Below are 22,066 nucleotides of genomic sequence, written 5' to 3' on the forward strand. Positions count from 1 at the left end.
AAAGAAAAAAGAGAAATGAAGTTACTTTGTCCGGCCGTCCAAGAGGGGGAGCACATGCCAGCCTTTCTGGAGAAGCTCAGCTTGTTACTGGCAGCAGGTGCCGAAGGAAACCCTCAAGGGGAGCTTCCCAGCAGACCTGCTGAGGCGGGGTGGACAGCACCTCACTAATCAATGGAATGACAGGGTCCCAAGGCCATTCCTCACAACATCTCCTGGTGAGGGAAGGTGGTGACGCACAGGGACCAGCGCAGGCGTTTATGGGGAATGTGGCTGGCTCTGCAGCTGGGAGTCTTGTCCCACTTTGGAACCAGTTGGAAGTGGGGCTGCGCTGAGTTCACAGGGGAAAGTCCTGCCCACGGTCCCAGACCATCCAGGGCAGCTGCAGTCCGAAGGTGACTCTCTTTAAACCCGTAAGAGCCTCTCTTTAGGAAGCCCTGAATCACTGGACTCTAGGCCTCTGCCCCAGGTTCCTCACCCCTCACCACTTCCTGTCGGCACTCCGTGCTCTGGGAGGCCCAGGCAACATTCCCAGCACTAACCTCTCACTTCTCCAGATCAGAAAATTTCCAACACACTGGGGCCCGTCACGTTACTTGCACTTTATGCCATGAACCAATGAGCCTTCTGGAACAAGCAGCCTGAGGCTCCTGTGCCCCGCTCTGGAGAAGAACCACCACCCTAAGGAGACCCTTCTCCTTGGCACCCAGAGGTCCACTCTGCTGGGAAGGTGCTGTGCTCAACCCACCTCAGATGCTAACTCCCTGCCTCCCGGCGACAGCACTGGGTGGGGGTACCGTTGTTATCCCCAGTCTGCAAATGAGGAAATCAAAGCTCAGAGAGTTTAGCAAAGCACAGGGTGGACACTCCAGCTTCTGGGCTTGTCTCCAGAGACTTTGATGTGCCAGTCTGGGACAGGGCCTGAGAACGTGCAGTTTTACCAGCTCCCGGGTGATTCTGAGGTCGGCAGCCCAAGGACCACACTTTGAGAAGCATCAAGTAGGCCCTTCTGTAGGGCAGTGTACACATCATCTCACTGAGCTGTAGTTCCCTCATACATGTTACCAGAATATTGAAAAAAATTAAACTCACAGGCGTGTCATGAGAAGCCCATGAGACCAGGACAAAGAGCTGCTGTGGCCTCTCCTTATTTTTTGCAACCTCCACAAAGTTTTCTGAAAGCAAGGACTGGTTCAAATTTGCCAACATTTATCTGCCTGCAGAGGAGCATTTCCACCTGGGGAGGGCCTGTTCCGTCTGAGCAGCAGGCTGCCCTTGGAATCTGTCCAGACACAGAAATGCCAACAGTCAGAGATAAGCCTACGTCCCAGATGGCAGCTCAATGCCACATAAGGCTGGGCGAGGAGGTGGAAACCTGCCAAGGGTCCTGCAGACAGCGCGGCCAGCCTCGAGGGGAAGCCGGGGTTCAGGCCAGTCCTCCAAACAAGCCAGCTCCTCAAGAACCCCCAGACTCCTCCTACATGTTGGGAGTACAATAAATGAAGTGACGAAGGGATGGAAAGTGGAAATGTGTCTTGGAGAGTGGGCCAGGCGCCCCCTACACCAGGCATTCCCATTCTGGGGATTCCCTGCCACGCCTGTCGTCGTCCCTCCACCCTGAGCCACAGACGCGAAGCCATGGTGTGTTGACGGCCTTGGCCCCATGGTCCCCCTTCCCCTGGTGGACCTCACCAGGGCTGGCCAGTGGGGCTGGCTTCCCAACTGGGAGTCTTAAGAGGCAGAAATTAAGAGTACAGACTGGAGTCAGAGACCTGGGTTCAAACCCAGCCCCTGCCACCTACTAGCTGTGTGCCACCAGGACCAGCCACTTAACCTCTGAAAGCCTCGCTTTCTTATCTGTCAAATGGGGAAAATAATAGCACTTTGCCTCATAGGGCTGTTATGAGAAGAAAGGAGATTATGTATGTAAATAATAATATACATAATAACCCACATTTACTGGGAGCTTTCTTCAAAACAACTTTGCACACGTTATCTCAGGGTGGCATGGTGTCTGGCACACGATCAACACTCAACAAGTGGCTCAAAACAAATCCAAAAGCCCTGCAGGAAAATCCAGCCCAGCAAGAGCTGCCAGAGGGACGGGGCTGCTGGGGGAGCTGGGCCTCCCTCATGCACATGGTTAGAGAGCTTAGCCCCGCAATTCTAACCTAGGCCTGCACCTGGTCACACAAGGGTCTCCTGGCCAAAGTAGAAAGCATCAGCTCAGAAATGGGGACATGTGTGTTACAGACATGTGCTATGTGCACGCGCTGGTCCGTGCTCGGTGCTGGGAACAGTGTTGTGGTCTAAGGGCCCAGGTGCCTGGGGTCACCTCCAGAGTGACAGTAACAGCGAAGACGTCTGCAGGGCCCTGCCTGAGCCTGCCCGTGTGTGTGTCTATGTGCACCACACCGCGGGGCTTGTCCATGCTCGTGTGCTCGCTCCTGGGTGCTCTTTGTGCAGAAGTGACTCGGTGGCCAGGGCAGTCCTACCCTCTGCTCCCTATGAGGGTTGGTACACCTCAGGGTCAGTCTTAGCTTTCACGTTGCTCTCTGTTGTGCCAAAGAGCGTGCCCTGCAACGTGTCCTAGTCTGCCTGTGCTGCTCGAATCCACCGACCCAGTGGGTTCGTCCAGTATGAAGAAAGCCGGGCCTGCCCGAGGCTGTGGCTGGTTTTCCCAGTCAGGATGAAACCTCTCCATCCACCCAGGGCAGGCCTAAGCTGGTGGCTTCTCCAGGGCCAGCGCTCCGCTAGGCAGACCACCCTCCAGGAAGGCAGATGCGGGCCGGCCTGGGGCTGCCCCAACACCAAGCCTCCTTGGAAAGAGGGCATGTTGGTTCGGGCAGGCGGAGCCACCTGCAGAACCCACTCCCCAGCCCAGGGGGTGGGGTGCTCAGCAGGAAGTGACGGGGGAACAACTCAGCCCCCAGCCTCATCCAGAGTTTCCCCCTTCCCTGTGACTCAGCCGGAAGCTTGGGAGCTTGGGGCTCTCCGGGGTGAGACGGGAATAGGGCTCAGCACCATCCCCACCCTGGGCAGTCCCCACCCTGGGCCAGGGAGCGAGCTGGGGCAGCGCCATGACTCAGAGCCCCACCCACCTTTCTCTCCACCGTGGTTCCCGGCTCCGCAACAAGACGCTGACCTGGCCCTAACATCCTGTCCTGCACAGGCCCCGGCAGGATGAGGCCAGAAAACACCAGCTGGAGTCACAGCAGGGAAAGGGCCTCCAATGAGGGGAGGCAGCCAGCTGTCCCTGCTGCCCCCCCCAGAGAGGAGTCTGGGCTGGAGCACCTCTTCCCCGGCGGCATCATGCCAAGTCACAGAACCTTGGACCCACTTGTACGGCCAGGAGTGCTGACGGCGCAGCGGTCGGCAGCAGACTGGGGCGTGGCTGGCTGACCTGGACGCTTCCTTCCCTCCACGCCGCCCGGCGCTGGGGCAGGGCAGGAAGCAGGGGCAGCCGCCTCTTCCCCAGGCTGTATGAGCACGGAGGGGTGGGCCGAACACTGCCGTCATCAGGCCAGTGCCAGGGCAAAGTCCCCGGCCAGGGGACGGTCACTGTGTGCCAAAGGTCCTCCCCACAGGCTGAGGTAACCAAGAAAGAGGAAAAAAGGGCAAGGGAACCCACCCTCCAGGCATTCGTGTGCCTGGGGTGGGCATCTTCCGGGAGGCCTGCCTCCCAGCGGGCCCCTGCCAGAATCCCCAGGTGGCCCTCAGCTGGCAGGGCCAGCACAGCCTAACCTGGGACCTGTGCCATAGCTGCACGGCCTGCTGGCCTCGCCTCGGGAGCCCGCCCTCCACCCGCCCACTGCGGGGGACCACCCAGGACCACGGTCAGTGCCTCCTCTGGCTCAGGGGCTGGCTCTTTCCTACAAGCCCGCCCTCCTGAGGCCTCTGCCCCAGGGTCGCCTTCCTCCCCCCACAGATGCCTCCACTGTTTCTGAGGAAGTCGGGGCCACCAGGCATGAACAACCGCAACTCTCCACACCAGTCTCAGAGACCAAATCCTGGGTCATCAACTCTACCTCTCAGAAAGCAACTTGTTTCTTCAATGTCCATTCTAGAAATTTTTGTGCCTCCCTCCCCCCTTAGACCAACTCCTGAAGAGAACAGCTGCCGGCAGGTCTCCACTCCCCGCTCCCACTCACGCCCTGAGGGAGTCAGGCGCAGGGTCGGCCCTGCCACGGCCAGGGATCAACTCACTGCCAGGCCCCGCACTCGGACCATGCGCCCTGGTGAGTCCCCTGTGCTCTAGGCGTCTGTGCCCCAAAAGTCTCAAGGATGACTTCGCATCTCCCTCACACTCCTCCTGGGCCTCCACCCCGCAAAGAGCCAACGTCCTTTAGCACTTACTAAGCCCTTGAAATGGATTAAGTCGTAGAGTCCTCACAAGGTTGTGGTGAGGTAGGGTTTATCACCTCCATTTCAGGTGGGAGTCACCCAGGTAGGAAGAGTGGGGGTTGAGATCTGAACCCAGGCTACCGGGCTCCAGAGTCTGTGACACTAACACCCTTCCCCGTCTCAAGGCTTTGTTCACGAATGTTCTCGCTCTCTGGGCTCTGCTCTCTTGGCCCTACGCTTCTTACTCTGCGCAAGCCCCGGGGTCACACAGCCATTCCCATCACTTCAGTGATGTGGATGCTGGTGACCCCCAAGTGCAGATCTCCTTCCAACACGCCAGACCCCACGATGCGGGAGACCCTCCGTGGGCACCTCCCCCCACTGCCTCCCCTCTCGTGTCCCACTGCCTGGCTTGGGATCTGTCTGGATGTCACTGCTCACCAGGGTGCCACTTTCCTGCTCCCTCTCCCCCACCTGCAGACATCCAATCTATAATCAGATCCTGCCAACTTTCCCTCCTCAGTATTTGCCAAATCCATTCCCCTCCGTATCTCCAACACCGCAGTCCTAAGCCCAGTCACTATTCTCTCTCACCAGGCCACCACAGCTGCCTCCCAACAGGCTCCCTGCCTGCAGGCCAGCTGCTAGCTGCAGCTGGAGGGCTCTCTAGGAACTGTCACTGTCCTACATGAAACCTTCAATGATGCCCCATCATCTAAACTCCTCACTCACCAGCCCACCACCCACCACCCTCCCATTTCAACAGTGACACAGAACTGCAATGCAAGGGCCCGTTTCTCATCTCTGGTCTTTGCTCCAGCAGTTGCCTCTGCCTGGAAGGCCCTTCCCTTTGACTAACTCACTATCATCCTTTGCAACTCAGCTGGGTTTCACCTCCTTCGGCAGGCCTTCCTGAATGCCCAGCTGGGCAAAGGCCGTTCTCTGCGGGGCCATTTCCTGCTCACACCTCTCACAGTGCACCTGTGACACGGTGACGATCACAGTGGGCTTTCTGTGCCCATCTCTGCCACCAAGCTCAGCACACCTTGAGGGTCAAGGCCATGTCTTGCCACATTTGCAATACCTTATCAGGTGAGTTCCAAGCACTTGTTCATAAACATTTGTTGGTTGAACGACTGAATGACAGAGTCCCCCAATTCAGAGTGCTCTGGTCCAAAGAGAGGCTCCAGATTCAAAGGGAGCAACGTGGAGGTCCAAAGCTTCATGCTCACAAGCGTCTGAGAAGCACTGCTTCCACTCTGCCCCCTCCCCAAAGCACTGAACATTCAGTCCTAGAATCCTAGGGGCCACAGACAGAAGTATGACAGCTTACAGTGCTGTAGTGACAGAGGAGACAAGCCTCAGGGACTGGACAGGGCACCGAACATGGAGTCACAAGACCTGTGTGTGAATCTCAACTTTATCACTGACTTGCTGTGCAACCCTGGACAAGTCACCTGCCCTCTCTGAGAGGGAGGCCTTGCGGGATTGCTGGGAAGACCAAGCTCTGCACACACTAACATCAGGTGCAGCCCTGCCCATGCCCCCCACTCCTCCCACTGGCTTCTTTCCTCCCCACTCTTGCTCTAGGCCTTTTTCACATGCGAGGTGCTTTTCCCAGGCGAACACCTGGCCCCCTGAGAAGCCCACTCCTGCAGGAAAGGGAAGGACAAGGGTGGGTGAGGGTGCAGCCACCTGGAGGCAGGAACCCTCTCTGGAGAGGTGGCTGCTGCTGAGCCCCAGATGCTTGCTGCTCCATGGCGTGGGGGCCTGGCCTTGCTAGATCTTCAGAAAAGCTGGGAACCTGGATTTTTGTGTAAAATTTCCTAAGTTTTAAACATCAGCGACTAATTTAAAATTTTTCTAAAGCACTTGGAGGCCAAATAAAATCTACGTCCAGGTTGGCTCTGGCCCAGTGCCCCTATTCGCACCACTGTCAGAGACATCCGCCCCAGCCCCCTGTGCTCCGTGGGGGCCTCAGCTGGAGCCCTTGCCCTGTCCAGGGATTGACTTCAACAGATTTCTTTACCAGATGGAAATCTGTACCCCATAACTACATAACGGCTGAGCTGGGTCATTTCGCTACTTTTGTACAATTCACAGGTGAAGCGGAGGCAGCTGTCCTAGTGAAAAGAACATGCTTACTGAATCAGAACTGTACCCAAGGCTTGGTCCCAAACCTTTCTGGCTGCGTGACCCCGACAATATGGGTTAGCCTCTTTGAGCTCCGGTTTCCTCAGCTGTATGACAAAACAATGCACCTTCACACCCAAGAGCAGCGTCTGGCACATAACGAACGCTCCACAAGTGAGCAGTTTTCTTCCCTCCTCCTGCTGGGGCCTCTCCTGGAAGACCAGCCAGAAGAGGCCAAGAAAGGGGAAGCCAGTTGGTTAACCGGCCCTGGTTAGGAGTATGGTACCACGAGGGCTCCTGTCTCCCACCTACTGTGCCCACTCGCCTCTCAGAAGCCTGCTGGACTACAAACTTGGCTAACACATGGGCCGGAAAAAGGGCAGAGCAGAAAGCTCCCACCAAGAGTGAGACCACAGGCTTGGGAAGCAGAACTCTAGGACCTGGATAAAATGCCTGACTCCCATGACCCGCAGCTATCCCATCTGCGAGACAGAACAACTAAAAGCCTGATGCCCACAGCAGCTCTACACCTGTCACCTCACCTGCTTCCTCCTTCTGGGCACTGCATGCTGGAATGCCAGATGTGCCACCTAAGGGCTGGCTCCTGCCCTGTGGCAGAGATGGTCAGCAAGAGCAGTGGCTAGGGAGTGACTGGGGAGACCCCACAGGGCTAGGAGAGGAAAGGCCTTGGGAATGGCAAGAGAGAGCGGAGCCCTTACAGGACCTCAGGCATCTGTCCAAAGATGGCTACCTCCGTGTGAGCCGTTCTCTTCCCAGGACAGGGAGGTCAGAACACAAGAAGGAGGGGCAGGGAAGGCCGGCTGGGGAAAAGCAGCTGGAGAATGTAGCCCGAAAAGACTCCCCAGAAAGCCAATCTAGCGAGGGCAGGCCTGGACCACAGGAGCCTCGCGTTTTGTTGTTCCTCCTCCTCAGACCCCAGGGAGGACCAACAGAAGCCCCCTGAGCCTTGTACTAGCCTAAGCGCCGACTGGGGGCTGGCGGGGCACAGGCCCTAAGAAGGGGATAAAGGAAGGAGTGACTGATGGCATGACCAAGTTCAGCCTTTCCTTCAGGCCTGTGCCATCCTCCCTCTTTCCTGGAGGATAAATGTGCTGGTACATCCAGATGTGCCCCAAAAGTTGTGCAAGCTTAGCGCTTTCCTGGGCTGGCACGTACGCATTTCAACACCGGCTGAGTATGGGTTATGCAGCGGGCAGAGCAGAACCAGTGAGGGGCAGGGAGGGAGAGTGTGATCCAGCCCCAAGCAGGGGAGGTTCCTGGGGCAAAGGAGGACTTCGAAAGGGCTGAACCAGGAGCATTTGAAAACTAAATTAAGCAAGATCCCTTGGAATGACCTCCAGCCAGCCCCTGGGTTCTCGCCTTGTCTTCTGCACAGAGGCAGGGGTGGGGTCTGCACTACTCCATTCCTCTGCACAGTGCAGCCCTGGCCTGGCAGGGGCGGGCCCAGGTCTTGGCACCCAGCAGAGGGCCTGAATACCGCCAGCAGACAGTATATACCAAATTGATGCAAATGACCTCAGCAAGCAAGGCTGGCAGGGAATTTCTAGCACAGCAGAGCAGAAGCTGCTACCTGTTACTGGGGATGTAGCACGTGCCAGGCACTGTGCCAAACACTTTACATACATTATTTTATGTAATCCTCTCAGAACCCTGTGAGATGGGTCCTGCTAGTGTGCACATTTTCCTAACGTGAAAACATGCTTGGAGAAGGCTGGGAGCTCGCCCCGGGTTGTGCGGTTAGTGAGGGTGGCACGCTAGTTCTCAAAGCCGGGCCCTTAGCACCACAGTTAGATCTCCTTCCACCCAGCTCTGAACAGCCACGCAGGTGCCAGCCCACAGGACAGAGCTGCAGACAAAGGCTCATGGTGGGCAGAGGCAGTGAGAGGCCAGTAACCAGCCAGAACACTCACCAAGTGGTCAGCATCGTGGGCTTCTCAGGGCAGCCTTGACCCTGCGTGCCTGCTCCCAGGTCAGGGGGCAAGCAGCTGATCGGAAGCAAATGCCCAGTTCTCCCTGCTCAATGGGGTTTTGTTGACTGCAGTTTGCAGGCCACCAGATTTATGTCCAATCTGCTTCAGAAACACTGTGTCCAGAGCTTTCTAGCCAGGCACTTCTGGGACAGGGGAAATTAAAGCTCCCTTTAATTGTCCAAATAAGGGGACCCAATAAGACTTTGAGGAGCCACGGAAGCAGGTTTGTTCTGTTTCTTCCTACGTGGCCAGGCTGGGAGATACTAGGCTGTGCGGCCCCCACACCTGGCCAGCTGTCATTTCCACTCAGCACTTCTGCTCCTGGCACCCCACAAGGCAGGCAATTTCCATCACAAAGAACCCACACTCCACACGCTTCTCCTTTCACGGAGACTTCCAGCTGCCCCTGGAGCTCCCAGTAACTGACCCCCGGTACTCCTCCCACTAAACTGGCCACTGGGGGGACAAGCGAGCCCCCCATCCTGAGCACCCCAGGAATGTGCTGCTTATCAACAGTCATGAGGGCTCCCTATGAAGGGCCCCAGCTGCAGGGCAAACTAGATGCTCCACTTCTGGGGATTTTGTTTTAAACCCTGGACATAGCCCACTGTCCCTAGGCATCCAGGTCTCTGGATGACAGGAAAGGGGGGTGCGGCCTCCAGTGCCATACCTCTATACCTCTGTCCCTGGGAGACCTGTGAGGGAGGGACACTATGGCCCCGGGCCCAGCGTCCATGGTCCCTATGGGTCTCCCTATGATGGGCACGTTGCCAGAACACCTAATGAGCCCCCAGGGATGAGGCAGGAAACTGCCTCAGCCCACACTCACACTCAGAGGGTGAGCCTGTTCAGTCACCAGGGCAGTCCCCTCTGGGACTCCCGACAAGCCCAAGGGCCTGCTGGGGGTGGGGAAGGTAAGGCACTGTTAGGGCTGGGAGGAAGCCCAGGGAGGGGAGCACTCCGGGGCCTGGTGGAAACGCAGTCAAGTGTGGATATGTGCTCTTAAATTCGGATGGCTGGAGGGCTGTGAACCTATTCCAGGGTTCCCCTCTGGGCGGACCCAGCCCCAAGAACACAGCAAAAAGCGTCTTTTCCGCCAGGATCCCCAGCCCGGAGAGCAGAGCGTGGACTGCATTTCAAGTTCTCTCAGCCCCTCAGCTGGGCAAGTTCGTACAGTGTGCAAAATGCATGCCCAACTGTGGCAGCCCTGACAGGTGAACCCATGTGATCTGAGCACGGTGTGCTGGTATGTGACAGAAGCCTGGGGATGGTCACAGATTTGTGGAAGTGGGCCAGGTCCTAAAGCTGTGCGGGTGATAATAACCAAGTGCTCTAGCTGCTCTCAGGAAGCAGGTCCCCTCGGTTCCCCTTCATAGCTCCCCAATTCTGTTGCCTAGTCACCCTGTGAGTGGCCCCATCCCGTTCCAGAGCTGGACACAAGAACTACTGCCTTTGACACAGTTCATGAGCTCGCCTAGCTTCCCAGGGCCATAAGTGGAGGCCGTGGGAGCATCTGTCCCCATCTCACTGTGCCTTCTCCCAAAGCTGAGAGAATTAAGGGCACAACAGATGTGGTAGCAAGGCAGCAGTCCGGGTCTGGATACACTTGTTCACCTTATTTCACGAGCTGGGGCACCCTAGGGGCTGCAGTCAAACTAATACCCTGGCGCCACTTCCATGCTAGGGAGAATCAACCCTAATCTGTGCAGGATGTGCCGGAGTGAACTCTGAGCTAAACGCTTAATAAGAATGACAGCTAACACTTACTGGACAGTTTCTGTACCAAGCTCTGTCCTAAGGACTTTTCAAACATGAGCTGATTTAATCCTCACAACACTGAGGTAGGTGCTATTATTATCCCTATTTTACAGATGAGGAAATCAAGGCCCAGAGAAGTTAAGTAGCTTTTTGAAGGTCATATGGTTACTAAGTGGCTGAGACAGGATTTGAACCCAGGTCATCTGCAATGTTTCAGATAGGGGTTCAGATAAGGTAACTAGAGGCTACTAGGGCCCTGCTTTAAGTGCTGATTCTACTGTTTCCTTTTGTAAATAGGATGCTTTTAGGGGTGGGGATGCTGTAAGGAGAAAGAAGTCTGGTATAGTTTCAGTTTGTAACCTGTAATTTATACATGCTTTATTCCAATGCATACAACGTGACAACCAACAAGTTAAAGGGCTTGCAAATACAACATCTGTTGGGCACCTGTGTACTTTACTATACTAGGAGTAATACACCTAGTTTCATTAAATCCCCAAGACAGCCTTGCAAGATACCTACGACTGCCAGGAGCAGAAAGATACGGCTTGCCCAGTACTAGAAATGCGCTTGGGATCCAGGACTCTCTGAATCCAAAGCCTGAGGCTCCAGGGGATTTGGAGAAGCAACTAGATGAAAGAGAGTAAGAAAAGGGAAGAATGAAGGGCTGGTAAGGGAGGTGGTCAGACTCAGAAGTGAGCACCAGGAAAGGAACTCGGCTAACAAGGAGTCACTCCCAGGGCTTGGGAACCTCAGCGCCCAGAGCTGCCCCCATCCCGGGTCTGGTCGCTCCTAGGGACTGGGGGTCCCTCCATGTCGGGACAGGGGACCGCAGGGGCCAGCCAGGAGTAGAGGGGCGAGGAGGGAGGATGGAGCATGCGCCCCACCACAGCTCCCGGCCCTGCTGCGACTTGCTGGGAATACCAGAACCCCGGTGTTTATAGGGCGGCAAGCACGGGCCTCCCTCTACCCCGCGCCGCCCTGGGTTGGGGGGGCGCGGCACCGCGGCTGGCTCTGGTCAGCATCAAAGACAAGTGGAGGGGCAGGCGGACCAGCGGATGGCCAGCACCGCCCCCCAAGTCCCCACCGAAAGTGCACCCTCCTAAGGGGACGAGCGGGGGCGGGGGCGACGGCACGCGCGAGACCCCCTCCTCGCCCAGAAAAAAAAAAAACGGAAGAAAGGGTCCGCGGCCCCTTTCTTACCCTCCCTCCCCACAGCGCTTTGAAAAGAGGAGGGGTCGCCCCCGACAGGCCCCGTCCTCCGTCCTTTGTCACGGCCACCTCCGCACGAAGCTCCTCTCCCGCAGGCCTCCCCTCCCCGGCCCGCGCCCCCGCGGGGTCCCCGGCACTCACCCAGCTGCAGGCTGACCCGGGGGCTGAGCGCCCGCGTCGCCGGCGGCGGCAGCACCAGCAGCAGCAGCAGCGGCACCAGCAGGAGCGGCGGCACACCCGGCGGGGCGGCCCGCCAGCTCCCCCGGCCCATCGCGGCGCGCGACTCGGACGGCGGCTGGCGACGGCGTCCTGCGGCTCCGGCTCAGGTGGCTCAACTTGACTCGCGGGCCCCGCCCCGCAGGCCGCCCCGAATCGCTCCGGGGGCCTCCGCCTCCCGACCTAGGGGGTGGAGGCGGAAACCGGGTCAAGTGGGCTGCCGCGACGCGGACCCCTCCGCCCCCGGCACCGCGGTCCTCGCGCCGGCGCCTGTCCCCCAGTCTCAGCCCGGACCGAGCCCGCCCGCGAGCGCGGGGGAGGGGCCGAAGGAGGAAGCGGGGCGGTTAGTCCTGCCTCTCCCCGCTCCGCTCCTGGCCCAGCCCGCCCCTTCCCCTCCCCCGTCCCCGGCGCTGGAACTACGAGGGGCGCCGGCTCGGCGCACTCAGCGCCTGGAGGGGCCAAGCCGGGGGTCGCAGTTGCCAAGGCCGCGGGAGCGCGGGGACGCGGACGAAAGCTGACCCCCAGTGCCCCGCCCCCACCTCGCAGACTCTCCCACCGCCGCCCGGGCCCGGGCCCCAGCCCCTTCCGGCTCCTCAGAGACCCTCCGTTAGCGGCGTGGAACAAGCGTGCGTCTACCCACTATGTGCCCCGGAAGGGTCAGGCCTTGGTCTCCCCCGTTTGTGCCCACCCCGTGCTCCTAGCACCCGCTTGTCTGCGACCAAAGGAACTCGGTCGAGCTCATGCTGCGGCCAGAGGGAGACCCGTTGCCTGGGAGTGTAATTTCTGCACGGTCCCTCCACCGCCAGCTGGGCATTCACTGCAGGCTCAGCCCTTAGTCTAGGTCCTCTGCGGGGTCGTCCACGCTTACAATTCTGCCCACGCGAAGCCGAACACGCGAAGCCCTCGGGTGGGGCGAGGGCAAGATTACCTTAAGTGGGATAATAGTATTTAATGTACTGCCAAGGAAGTGAGACCTGCACACCCTGCATGTGGCCCAGCAGGGAAAAGAACCCTGTAAGGCTGGAGTGGAATCCTAGAGGCACCCAACCCAGTCTTCCTGCTTCTGCTCTGCTGAGACCAGGGGTTTCCAAGTACACACTGGACGCCTTAGTGGGTTCTGAACTCAATTTAGTGGATCCCAAAAACATTAAAATATAAACAAACAAAAACCAAAATATCAAAGTACAATGATATAATAAATGGTAAGTTTTGAGAAATGTGTTTCAGCCTTTTCCTAAGCGTGCACAGGATTACAGTAAAATACAGTAATTTCTCCTATAGAGCCAAAAGGAGTTTGAAAACTTCTGCTAGTCATTTCCATAGCAGTGGGGACCATTTCTCCAGGAATTCGCTGCAATTGCAGGAAACCTCCTCTTCACCCCCAGCCAAAATCAGCTGCCTGAGAGCCACCTCCTTTTGCTCTTCTTCCCACCCCTAGAGTCTGCCATATCTTCTTCAGCAACAGAGGGGCTGTCAGAGGGTGGGCACAGCGCCCACATTGTCCCAGGTCTCCTCTGTTGCAGCCAAGTTTCCTCATGCTCCATAATTTCTGTACCTCCACCATCCTGACACACCCCTCTGTCGATATGGTACAGGCCAGCACACCCCTTTTAAAGGGGCTCATAGCAGTGGACACACAATTCCACATGGGATGTGGGCAGCACCAGGCACCCATAGTTCCACCATTGCCCAGGCTGGGATGCTGTATTAGTGGGGTCTGTTAATGGGGTCAATCCATCTATAGCCAGTGATGCCTAAGCTTCTATCTGCTGCCCAGACCCATGTCCTGAACTCCAAATGGCCTCAGTGTTTCTACTTGACTGTCTGGTAGAAATTTCAAACCCAGCATGTCCCACACTAAGTTCCTGATCTCTCCCCCTTCTCCCCAAAAATGTGCTGCAACTAAAGCCTTCCCTACCTTATTTAAGTGCAATTTCATCTTTGAGTTGCTCAGGCTAAAAACCTTTATGCCGGTCTTTTCTCTCACTCCTCACACCTGATCCACTAGCAAGTCCATAATCTGACCACTTAACCACCTCTCCAGACCCCAGGCCACCCGGCCACACTCCCCCTTCTCCTGATCATCGCAAAGGCCTCCTAACTGTTCTCTCCCTGCTTCCTTTCCTCCCTTGTTCCCCTACAATCTGTCTCAACACAGCAGCCAGAGTGAGTCTAAAACAAAAGCCAGGTCAGGGCTCTCTTCTGGTCAAAACCCTCCAATGGTTCCCTGTCTCACTCAGAATAAAACCCAAAGATCTTACTTGCAATGATCTGCAAGGCCCTAAATCATCCTCTCCACCCTTGCTGTGGCATTCTCCACTACTTGCCCCTCACTCATCCAGCCCAGGTAGCGGTGCAGTAGCCTGAACACAGCAGGCACTCTCTGTTTCAGAGCCTTTGACCTGGCTGCTCCTCCTGGAGCAGTCTTCCACCAGACAGCCACACAGCTGAGTTCCTTGCGTCCTTCAAATCTTTCTTTGCTCACATATCACCTTGAAGAATCTCAGCTTCCTCCCAATATTCCCCTTTCCCCAAGATATTTTTTTCAAAGCACTCATCACTTACTAACATACTGTATGACTAACATACTATAGAGTTATTTATTGTGGTTTTCTTTATTGTCTGACCCCCTCTCCCCAGAATGTGACTCAGGAGGACAGGGGTTTTATCCTAATCCTCTAGAACACTGCCTGGCACATGGGAAGCAGCCCCTCAATAAGTACTAGCTGAATGAATGAATGAACGAATGCAACCTGAGTCACAGAGTACTGCTGAGTCATGTCAGCTAACAGCCAGAGCTATTTTTTGATATCAACTTTGGTCCAGTTAGAGTTCCTGCAAACCTGAAATTATGCAATTAACTTTTTCTCCCTAAGCACAGGACTTGATAATTACTGCTCTTAAATCTATTGGTTCTGGCTCAGACTTCATCCCACTGAGGTCATGCTGGTTATTGATTCTGTTCTCATACATTTGGCGTCCCTTCCTAGTTTTAAGTCATCTATAAATTCAGTAGCATTCCTCATGCCTTTATCAAGTCACTGATAAAAATACTGGGTGAGCAGACCTAACACCCAGACCTTGGTTTCTAAATACCACTCTCTAATACATGGAACCAAGACTCCTTGGGGGAAATGAAAGGGAAAATACAAGGTAAACATGGGACATTCTGTTGGGCCAGAAAGCAAAGAAGTGATCAAAGAATAATGGGGTCATGTCAAAGGGACATGGGAGCAGTCTGATGACCAGCTGGAGCATCAGAAGGCATAGTGAAGTAATGGGTCTAAGGCATGAAATTAAAAAACAATCCTTTAGTCCCCAGTGAAACTCAGAGAGAGAAAAGAGAAGAGGTGAAAAAGAAACTTTTCTTTATAGAAAAATGCTGGCTGATAAATGTAGAATAAATTAAATAATTAGAAAATCTAGATTTAAGCAAGGATCATCAATGGATGCGAAACCACTGGGTGGAAGACTGTTAGGAAATTATATGTTAACAAGGTCTCAAAGTCTGTCCCACAGATGATTTACTAATCCCTTACAAAGGGAAATATGTCTCTAAAGGAGAGATCTGGTGGCCATCATCTTAACCAAGGGGCCAAAAGTAGCATCGCCAGTAATGATGATGCTACCTGACATAATTTACCTCCTGATATGATGCAGTAAGAAGTACACAACATCATCAATCCTTGTAGCATTCTTGCCCAAAGTGTTTAACCCAGATCTAATAATGACACCATCAGGGATATCCAGCACGAGGAGCATTCTAAAAGACAACTAGCCTGGACTCTTCTAAAAGGTCAATCTGATGAAAGACAAAAAAGACAAGAGCACTGTTTTAGGTTAAGAGACTAAAAAGACATAATAATCAAATGCAATATGTAACCTTGATTGAATCTTGGGGCAAAAAAACCATGGAGCTATAGGGAAAATTTTAATACTGACTGTACATTAGCTGATATTACAGCATTGTTCATTTTTTCTTTCTTTCTTAGAGACAGAGTCTTGCTCTGTCACCCAGCCTGGAGTGCAGTGGCACAATCAGAGCTCACTGCATCCTCTGCTCAAGTGATTCTCCTGCCTCCACCTTCCAAGTAGTTGGTACTATAGGTTCACACCCCCATGCCTAGCTCTGTTCATTTTCTTAGATATAAAAATGGTATTTCTGGCTGGGCGTGGTGGCTCATGCCTGTAATCCTAGCACTCTGGGAGGCCAAGGCAGGTGGATTGTTTGAGCTCAGGAGTTGGAGACCAGCCTGAGCAAGAGTGAGACCCCATCTCTACCAAAAATAGAAAGAAATTAGCTGAACAAGTAAAAATATGTAGAAAAATTAGCCAGGCATGGTGGCGTATGCCTGTAGTCCCAGCTACTCGGGAGGCTGAGGCAGGAGGATTGCTTGAGCCCAGGGGTTTGAGGTTGCTGTGAGCTAGGCTAACACCATAGCACTCTAGCCCAGACAACAGAGTGAGACTTTATCTCAAAAATAAACAAACAAACAAACAAAAAAGGTATTTCTTGAGTATCATAAAGTCCTGGTCTTCTGGAGATACTTGTTAAAGTTTTTAGACACATATGAAGTATCATGATGGCTGCAACTTACTTTCAAATGATTAAGCATAACAAATGTGTGTGTATGTTATAAAAGTGTGAACATGACTGCTGCACAATTTTAACAATTGGTCCATATAGATGAAGAGTTAGGGGTAAATTTGGTGATAAAAAATAATTGGGTGAAGCTAGGCATGGTGGCTCATGCCTGTAATCCCAGCACTTTGGGAGGCTGAGGCAGGAGGATCGCCTGAGCCCAGGAGTTTGAGGTTACAGTGAGCTGTTACAGTTCCACTGCACCACACTCCAGCCTGGGTGACAAAGGAGACCCTATCTCTAAAAATAATAATAATAATTGGATGACACAGAACCAAAAACAGAGTCCAATGGCATGCCACTAGAGACCTTCATCCAGGTTAGGAGATTGAACAACTAGTTATGTGTTCTCCTAACGGTACTGTTTCAGCCTATATCTCTCTATATTATCCATAAGAATATTATGAAAGAAATTGCAAGGAATCTTGTTGAAATCCAGCTATAGCATTTCCTTCTTCTATCTCCTGCTTACTGTTCTTACCTAGAACAGTGCCTGATGTGTGGCCACATGCTCAAGTAGGTATTTGTTGACTGCCTGAGTCTCTGCATCAGGTAGCTCCTAACATAGCAGAGAAGCTGCTTTGTCCTCGTATCTTGGCAACACATGAATTGTCTGACTGCTGTGCTCATCCCAGGGGAGAGGAGACAGGGGCGAGGAGACAGGGGCTGACACAGCCACACCTGGTGGATAATTATATCCTGCTCAGGGCTGCTCAAATGCTTCCAGTACACCATATGCCATCTGGACAGCAAGCTTCTTGTGGCCAGTGACACCTCTTCCATCTTCCAAACCCCCACTGCCTAGCATGGCACTCCAGCGGGCACTGCACAGGGCTGACAAAATGAGGGTTCCAAGTGTGGCCTGGAGAAGTGCCCTCCAATCCACATCCCCAGCATGGTAGCCCCATCTTTGCGGGCCCCCGGTCTGCCGTTAGTGTGCTAACGCGTTCTCCCCAGACTAGAAAACACAGGAGGATGACTGGCAGAGAAAAGTCTCATGTGAGCTGACTTCCTGTGGGCTCGAGAGTGGTTCCCAAGCCAACGATGTGTCTCCTGTTCCCCTTTGCCACTCTTGGGTGTAGGCAAGTCTCTTTCGGCAGCCAGAATGTCACCATTTATAAAGAGCTCAGGGGGCAGCTTGGAAAGGGAGTAAAAGAAAAAAGAGATGAAGAGAAAAGCACTGCTTCCTCCGTGCCCCAGCCAGCAAGATGAAGTCATTGCCAAGTCTGGCCCTCCATCCACACTCACACACCCTTGCTCTTCCTCCCACCCTGACCCTCCTCCCTTCTCTCTCTGAAGTTCTCCCACACACTCTCTCGTCACACAAACATATACACCTAAGAACAAAAGCACAGGAATTAAGGTAAAACCTGCATAGCAATCCATTATAAAGAAGCCCAAACGAAGCTTCTCTACGGTGAGAGATGTCAGACTGGCGGGCACATGCCCCATAGGCAGACTAGGGAACTTCAGGGATAATGGGAATATTCCACGTCTTGATCTGGGTGTTGGTTTGCCAAGTGTACACAAATGTTAAAATCCATCAAGCTGCACACTTAAGATCTGTGCATTTTATTGTACGTAAATTTATACCTTATACCTGTCATCGTGGTGAGGAAAAGGGGCCAAAAAGGGGAAAAAAACCACACCTGTAGGATCAGGTAGAAGAAGAAAAAGAAATGAGAGGAACTATAGAGGAGGGAGAGGGGATGAAGAGAAAGGAGTAAGGCTATAAGAGAAAGAGAGAATAAAAGGAAGCGTGGCTGGCAACATGACACAAATGGACACATACGCCTGCCGCCTCTCTGCCCTGCTCAGCACAGAGGGGACGCAGGGCATAGGCACAGGGCAGGTGCTCGCAGCGGAACCGTTTATCTAGGCCACATTCAACCTCTCAAGCCATCAATACTCATTAATCATCCACAGGTTCAGCCTCTGCCCAGGTACAGGCAGGCCACGTCCTTGGGCATGGATGGCCCCTGCCAGGCGGCCCCGAGCCAGGCCTGCCTGTCCTAATTCCCACCCAGGGGAACCTGGCTCTGCAGCTCCCACAATTCTACTCTAGGAGTAGCTGCTTTGTTTACTGGCTGTGGGGGAGGGGCCTCCTGCTGAGCCCAGTGGAGCTTGAACCCAAAGGTCCTGCCCACCCCCTCCTGGGGTAGCAGTCAAGCTCCTCCCCATCCCCCGGGTGCTGACTGGCAGGCTGCCTGGCGAGCCCTCACAGACGTGCACATGCACTGGCTGCAGCCCAGCTCCCCAGGCCTTGCTCCTCCGCCCGCCACCCCTCGTAGCCCTCCTCTTATGCCATCCTGCAGCTGCGGCTCCCCACCCTGCCCTGGCTAGGCACGCTGCTGGTGTCTTCTCCCCAGGGGCTGGCAGCAGCTCAGCTGCAGCATCAGTACATTTTGATGAGGAAGCGACACCAGCTGGCATACCCTGTGTGTACTTTTAAATCAACCAATGGCTGCCAGGTCCTGAGGGCTGGGAGCTTCCTTGGGGCAGTGCCCTGCCCTCTGCAGCAGAGGGCATCCATCCAGGGTCAGCACTAACACTGCCTGCAAATTTCACAGGCAGCTTTTAACCAAGGTCTGGCAACAAATGTAAATAAACGGCCTCATCTCTGTTCCCTGAACCATATTCCCCTCCATTGTCCCCTTGTCTTTCTCCAGTAAGCGGTAGAATCCAACGGTTGGGCAACAGCTTCTGTCAGAAGAATTCAGCACCTTCCGTTATTCTGTGGACCTCAGGCAAGCCATGGAATCCCTCTGAACCTCAGCTTCCTTGTCTGAGATGAGCCCACTAGCAGTACCTCTCGGGGTGGTTCGGAGAATTGACGAGACAGCACATGCAAAGTGACTGGCAGTGCCAGCGGGCAGCGAATGCTCAGTGAACAAGGCCATGCTTGTTATGTAATTGGTTCACCTCCCCTATCTGAAAAGCTGCCCCATAGCCTCAACAACTTCTTTACTTAATTTTTTTTTTTTAAGAGACAAGGTCTGTCACGTTGTTGCCCAGGCCAGCCCTGAACCGGGGTCAAGAAATCATCTCAGCTCAGCCTCCTGAGTAGCTGGGAGGACAGGTGCACGACGCCACACCCAAGTAACAACTTAACTCTTTTAGATGCCCATCCCTGACGACCCCCTTCTGGGCTCTCCCCTCAGGTTCGGCGGCCTCCTGCTAACCTGCTGCTGAGGCTGCAACTCTCACGGGGAGAAGGAACCGGCCCGCCCAGCCCAAGCCTGGGTGCGCCCGCTGTGGTGAGGAGACCGCCACCCAGCACCGCCCCACTGGGCCTGTTGGGGCCTGAGCTGGCCACTCCCTGGGAGGGGATCCCCCACCCCACAGGGCTGTGGTGCAACCAGCAGGGCTCAACCTGTCCCTGCCCCAACAGACAGGGTAGAACATGAAGCTGCCACTGTCACTCCCCTGCCCCCCTAACACAAGTTCAGGAGGTCCTGTCTGCCTATGCCTTCCAGCCTGCTCTCCTGTCTGGGTACCTGGCCTGGCTGATGCTTGGTGCCCATCGCCTCAAAGGGGCACAGTGACTGCTTAGGGACTCTTTCCTGCTCTCAAACCACTGCAGCCACTCACAGGTGGGAGGCAGGTGTGCCAGGCCACGTGAAGACGGGAGCTAGCCAGGGTAAGGGTCTAAGAGAGAGTCTCGCCTTCCAGTGCAGCTTGTCAGACCTGGTTCCCAAGATCCCAAAAAGTCAGGAATCTATCTGCCTGATTTGCCACTGGGTTCTTAGTCCTGAAACCCCACTCTGAGTCCCAGAGCCCTGGCCATTGCCCTGTGAGGCCAGGGCCAGGCTCAGGCCCTCCCTCTACCGTAGGAAACCAACCTCCCTCCCCGGAGGCCCAAGGCTCTCCCCGTGGCCTTGTCCTTCCCACGGAGGAAGGGCTCTCTGCCCCTGGCATTTCCCAGTCACCCCAGGTCATCTGGGGGTTGCCGCTCTTGGTGCTGACGCTGACTCCTGAGAGTGGGGGGGAGCAGGTATGCCCGGGAGGCTGATGGGGATGGAGGGTGGGTTGCCGTTGCTTTCCCGTGGCTCCAAAGCCTGCACGCTCACCTGCTTTGCCAGGGTGGGGATTCTGACGAATGTACCACCCGTGGTGGTGTGCCCACTTGCCACACTAATGCAATGGCATCAGGAGACAACACTCACAGAAAGCTGGTGTGAGGACAGCACCGCAGATGCCTGGCTGGACAGGGATCTCACACACAGCCGCCCGTGACTCCCCAGCGGCACCGTTTATGCACTGTGAGCGAGCACAGGGGTTCTGAGTGGGCCCAGCTTAACTCTAGCAGGGGAGGGGGCTCTAAGGGGCTCAGCCCACCCAGCCCCATGGGCTTTTCTCCAGCTCTCTCACCTGTGGTTTCCGCAAACCCCCTGAAAGAGAGAGACCCAGCTCGCTCCTCCCAGCCACCTCTGCGAATGCTGCCTGCGTTCTTCACTACAGCCTATGAGCACGGAGCCCCAACCCCAAGGGTGGGTGGGCTTCAGGGAGCTATGAACCCCAAGAATGATATGCTACTTCTGGAGAGGCAATCAGAACTTTGATTTAATTTCACAAAGCTCCTTGCCACCAGCCTTCCCCTATCTAAAAGGGGAAGAAGCATCTCTTTAGGTAAGGTGTGTTAGTCTGCAGACACGGGGAACTCCCAAATCAGCCTTTATCAGGTAAGAAGAAATGATACCTCTGTTTAGAATAGTTATATAACCTTGACATGAAATATATGGCAAACTCTTTGCACCTACATTGAAGTTGACATTTACATGGCTAGAATTCATTGAGCTTTCACTATAAGCAAGGCACTGTGCTGGGCTTTTTACATCTGAGCATGTAATTCTCACAATAGGGGTTGTTATAGTCCCACTGCATAGGTGAAAAATGGCCAAGGACAGGTTCAGGAACTTGCTAAGGTCACACAAGTGCTAAGTCAGGACGAGGACCAGAGCTCACATGGAGACTCTACTCATAGTCAGAACTTCAGCCAGTTTTTGTCTCAAGTTATAACTTTCCTGCTCTTCTGATGATAAAAAGCTGCTGTCCATCCTTCCTGCTTTCCTTCCTTCACTCCCTCCTTGTTCTTTTCTTTTCCTCTTCCTTCCCTCCCTTCCTTCTTTCTTTCCTTTGGAGAGCAGTGGTGGGGATCCTAGTTCACTGAGCCCTCAAATTCCTGGGCTCAAGTGATCCTCCTGTCAAGGCCTCCCAAAGTGCTGGGATGACAAGTGTGAGCCACTGTACCCGGCCATCTTCCTTCTTTCATTCATTCAACAATGTTTCTTGTGTACTTGCTGCCTTCTAAGCATTGCTTAAGTTGAAGGAAAGTAAATTTGAAGGTTGCTGCCTTCACAGAGCTTACAGTTTATCAGGATGCTTTAAACTCTTCTTTCCAAAGAATACCCATCCTCATCCACAGTTTTTTAGATACTTTCACTCACTCACTCCTTTGTCTCCAACAAAGGTAGTAGCCCAGGGCCAACCTGGCAGAGCTCCAGAAGTGCTCCCAGGTTGCACAGGATAGAATTCTGCTGTTTTCAACTGATTTCCTGAGCTGCTCCTCTGGGTTCCCTTGGCACTCGCTGGAACTCGGCTCAGATTCCCATTAAGGCCCTTATTATGCTGTAGTGAAATGAAGTACTCATTTACACAACACAGCCCCTTTCGGTTCTCTAGCACAAACTCCTGGAGTGTAGGGATCAGGCCAGGCTAACTCAGGTTTTTAAACTCCAGCCCCAAGGCGGGCTTGAAAATAGCAGTTACCCAG

At 54.4% G+C, this 22,066-nt stretch overlaps 1 protein-coding gene across 2 annotated transcripts in view; it reads right to left on the bottom strand.

Moving 5' to 3' along the window:
• SEMA4B (semaphorin 4B) overlaps nucleotides 1-22,066 on the bottom strand; it is a 37,166-nt gene that overhangs the window by 13,647 nt on the left and 1,453 nt on the right. Inside the window, exon 2 of one of the 2 annotated variants that reach the window (XM_045561696.1) lies at nucleotides 11,577-11,834. In XM_045561696.1, the coding sequence (XP_045417652.1) occupies nucleotides 11,577-11,706 (130 nt within the window). In that variant the 5' untranslated portion in view covers nucleotides 11,707-11,834. Of the gene's footprint in view, nucleotides 1-3,098; nucleotides 3,532-11,576; nucleotides 11,835-22,066 lie in introns of those variants that run through there. The other variant, XM_045561695.1, reaches the window with a different exon arrangement.

The sequence above is a fragment of the Lemur catta genome, chromosome 9 (assembly GCF_020740605.2).
Source record: "Lemur catta isolate mLemCat1 chromosome 9, mLemCat1.pri, whole genome shotgun sequence".
Classification (NCBI taxonomy): Eukaryota; Metazoa; Chordata; class Mammalia; order Primates; family Lemuridae; genus Lemur; species Lemur catta.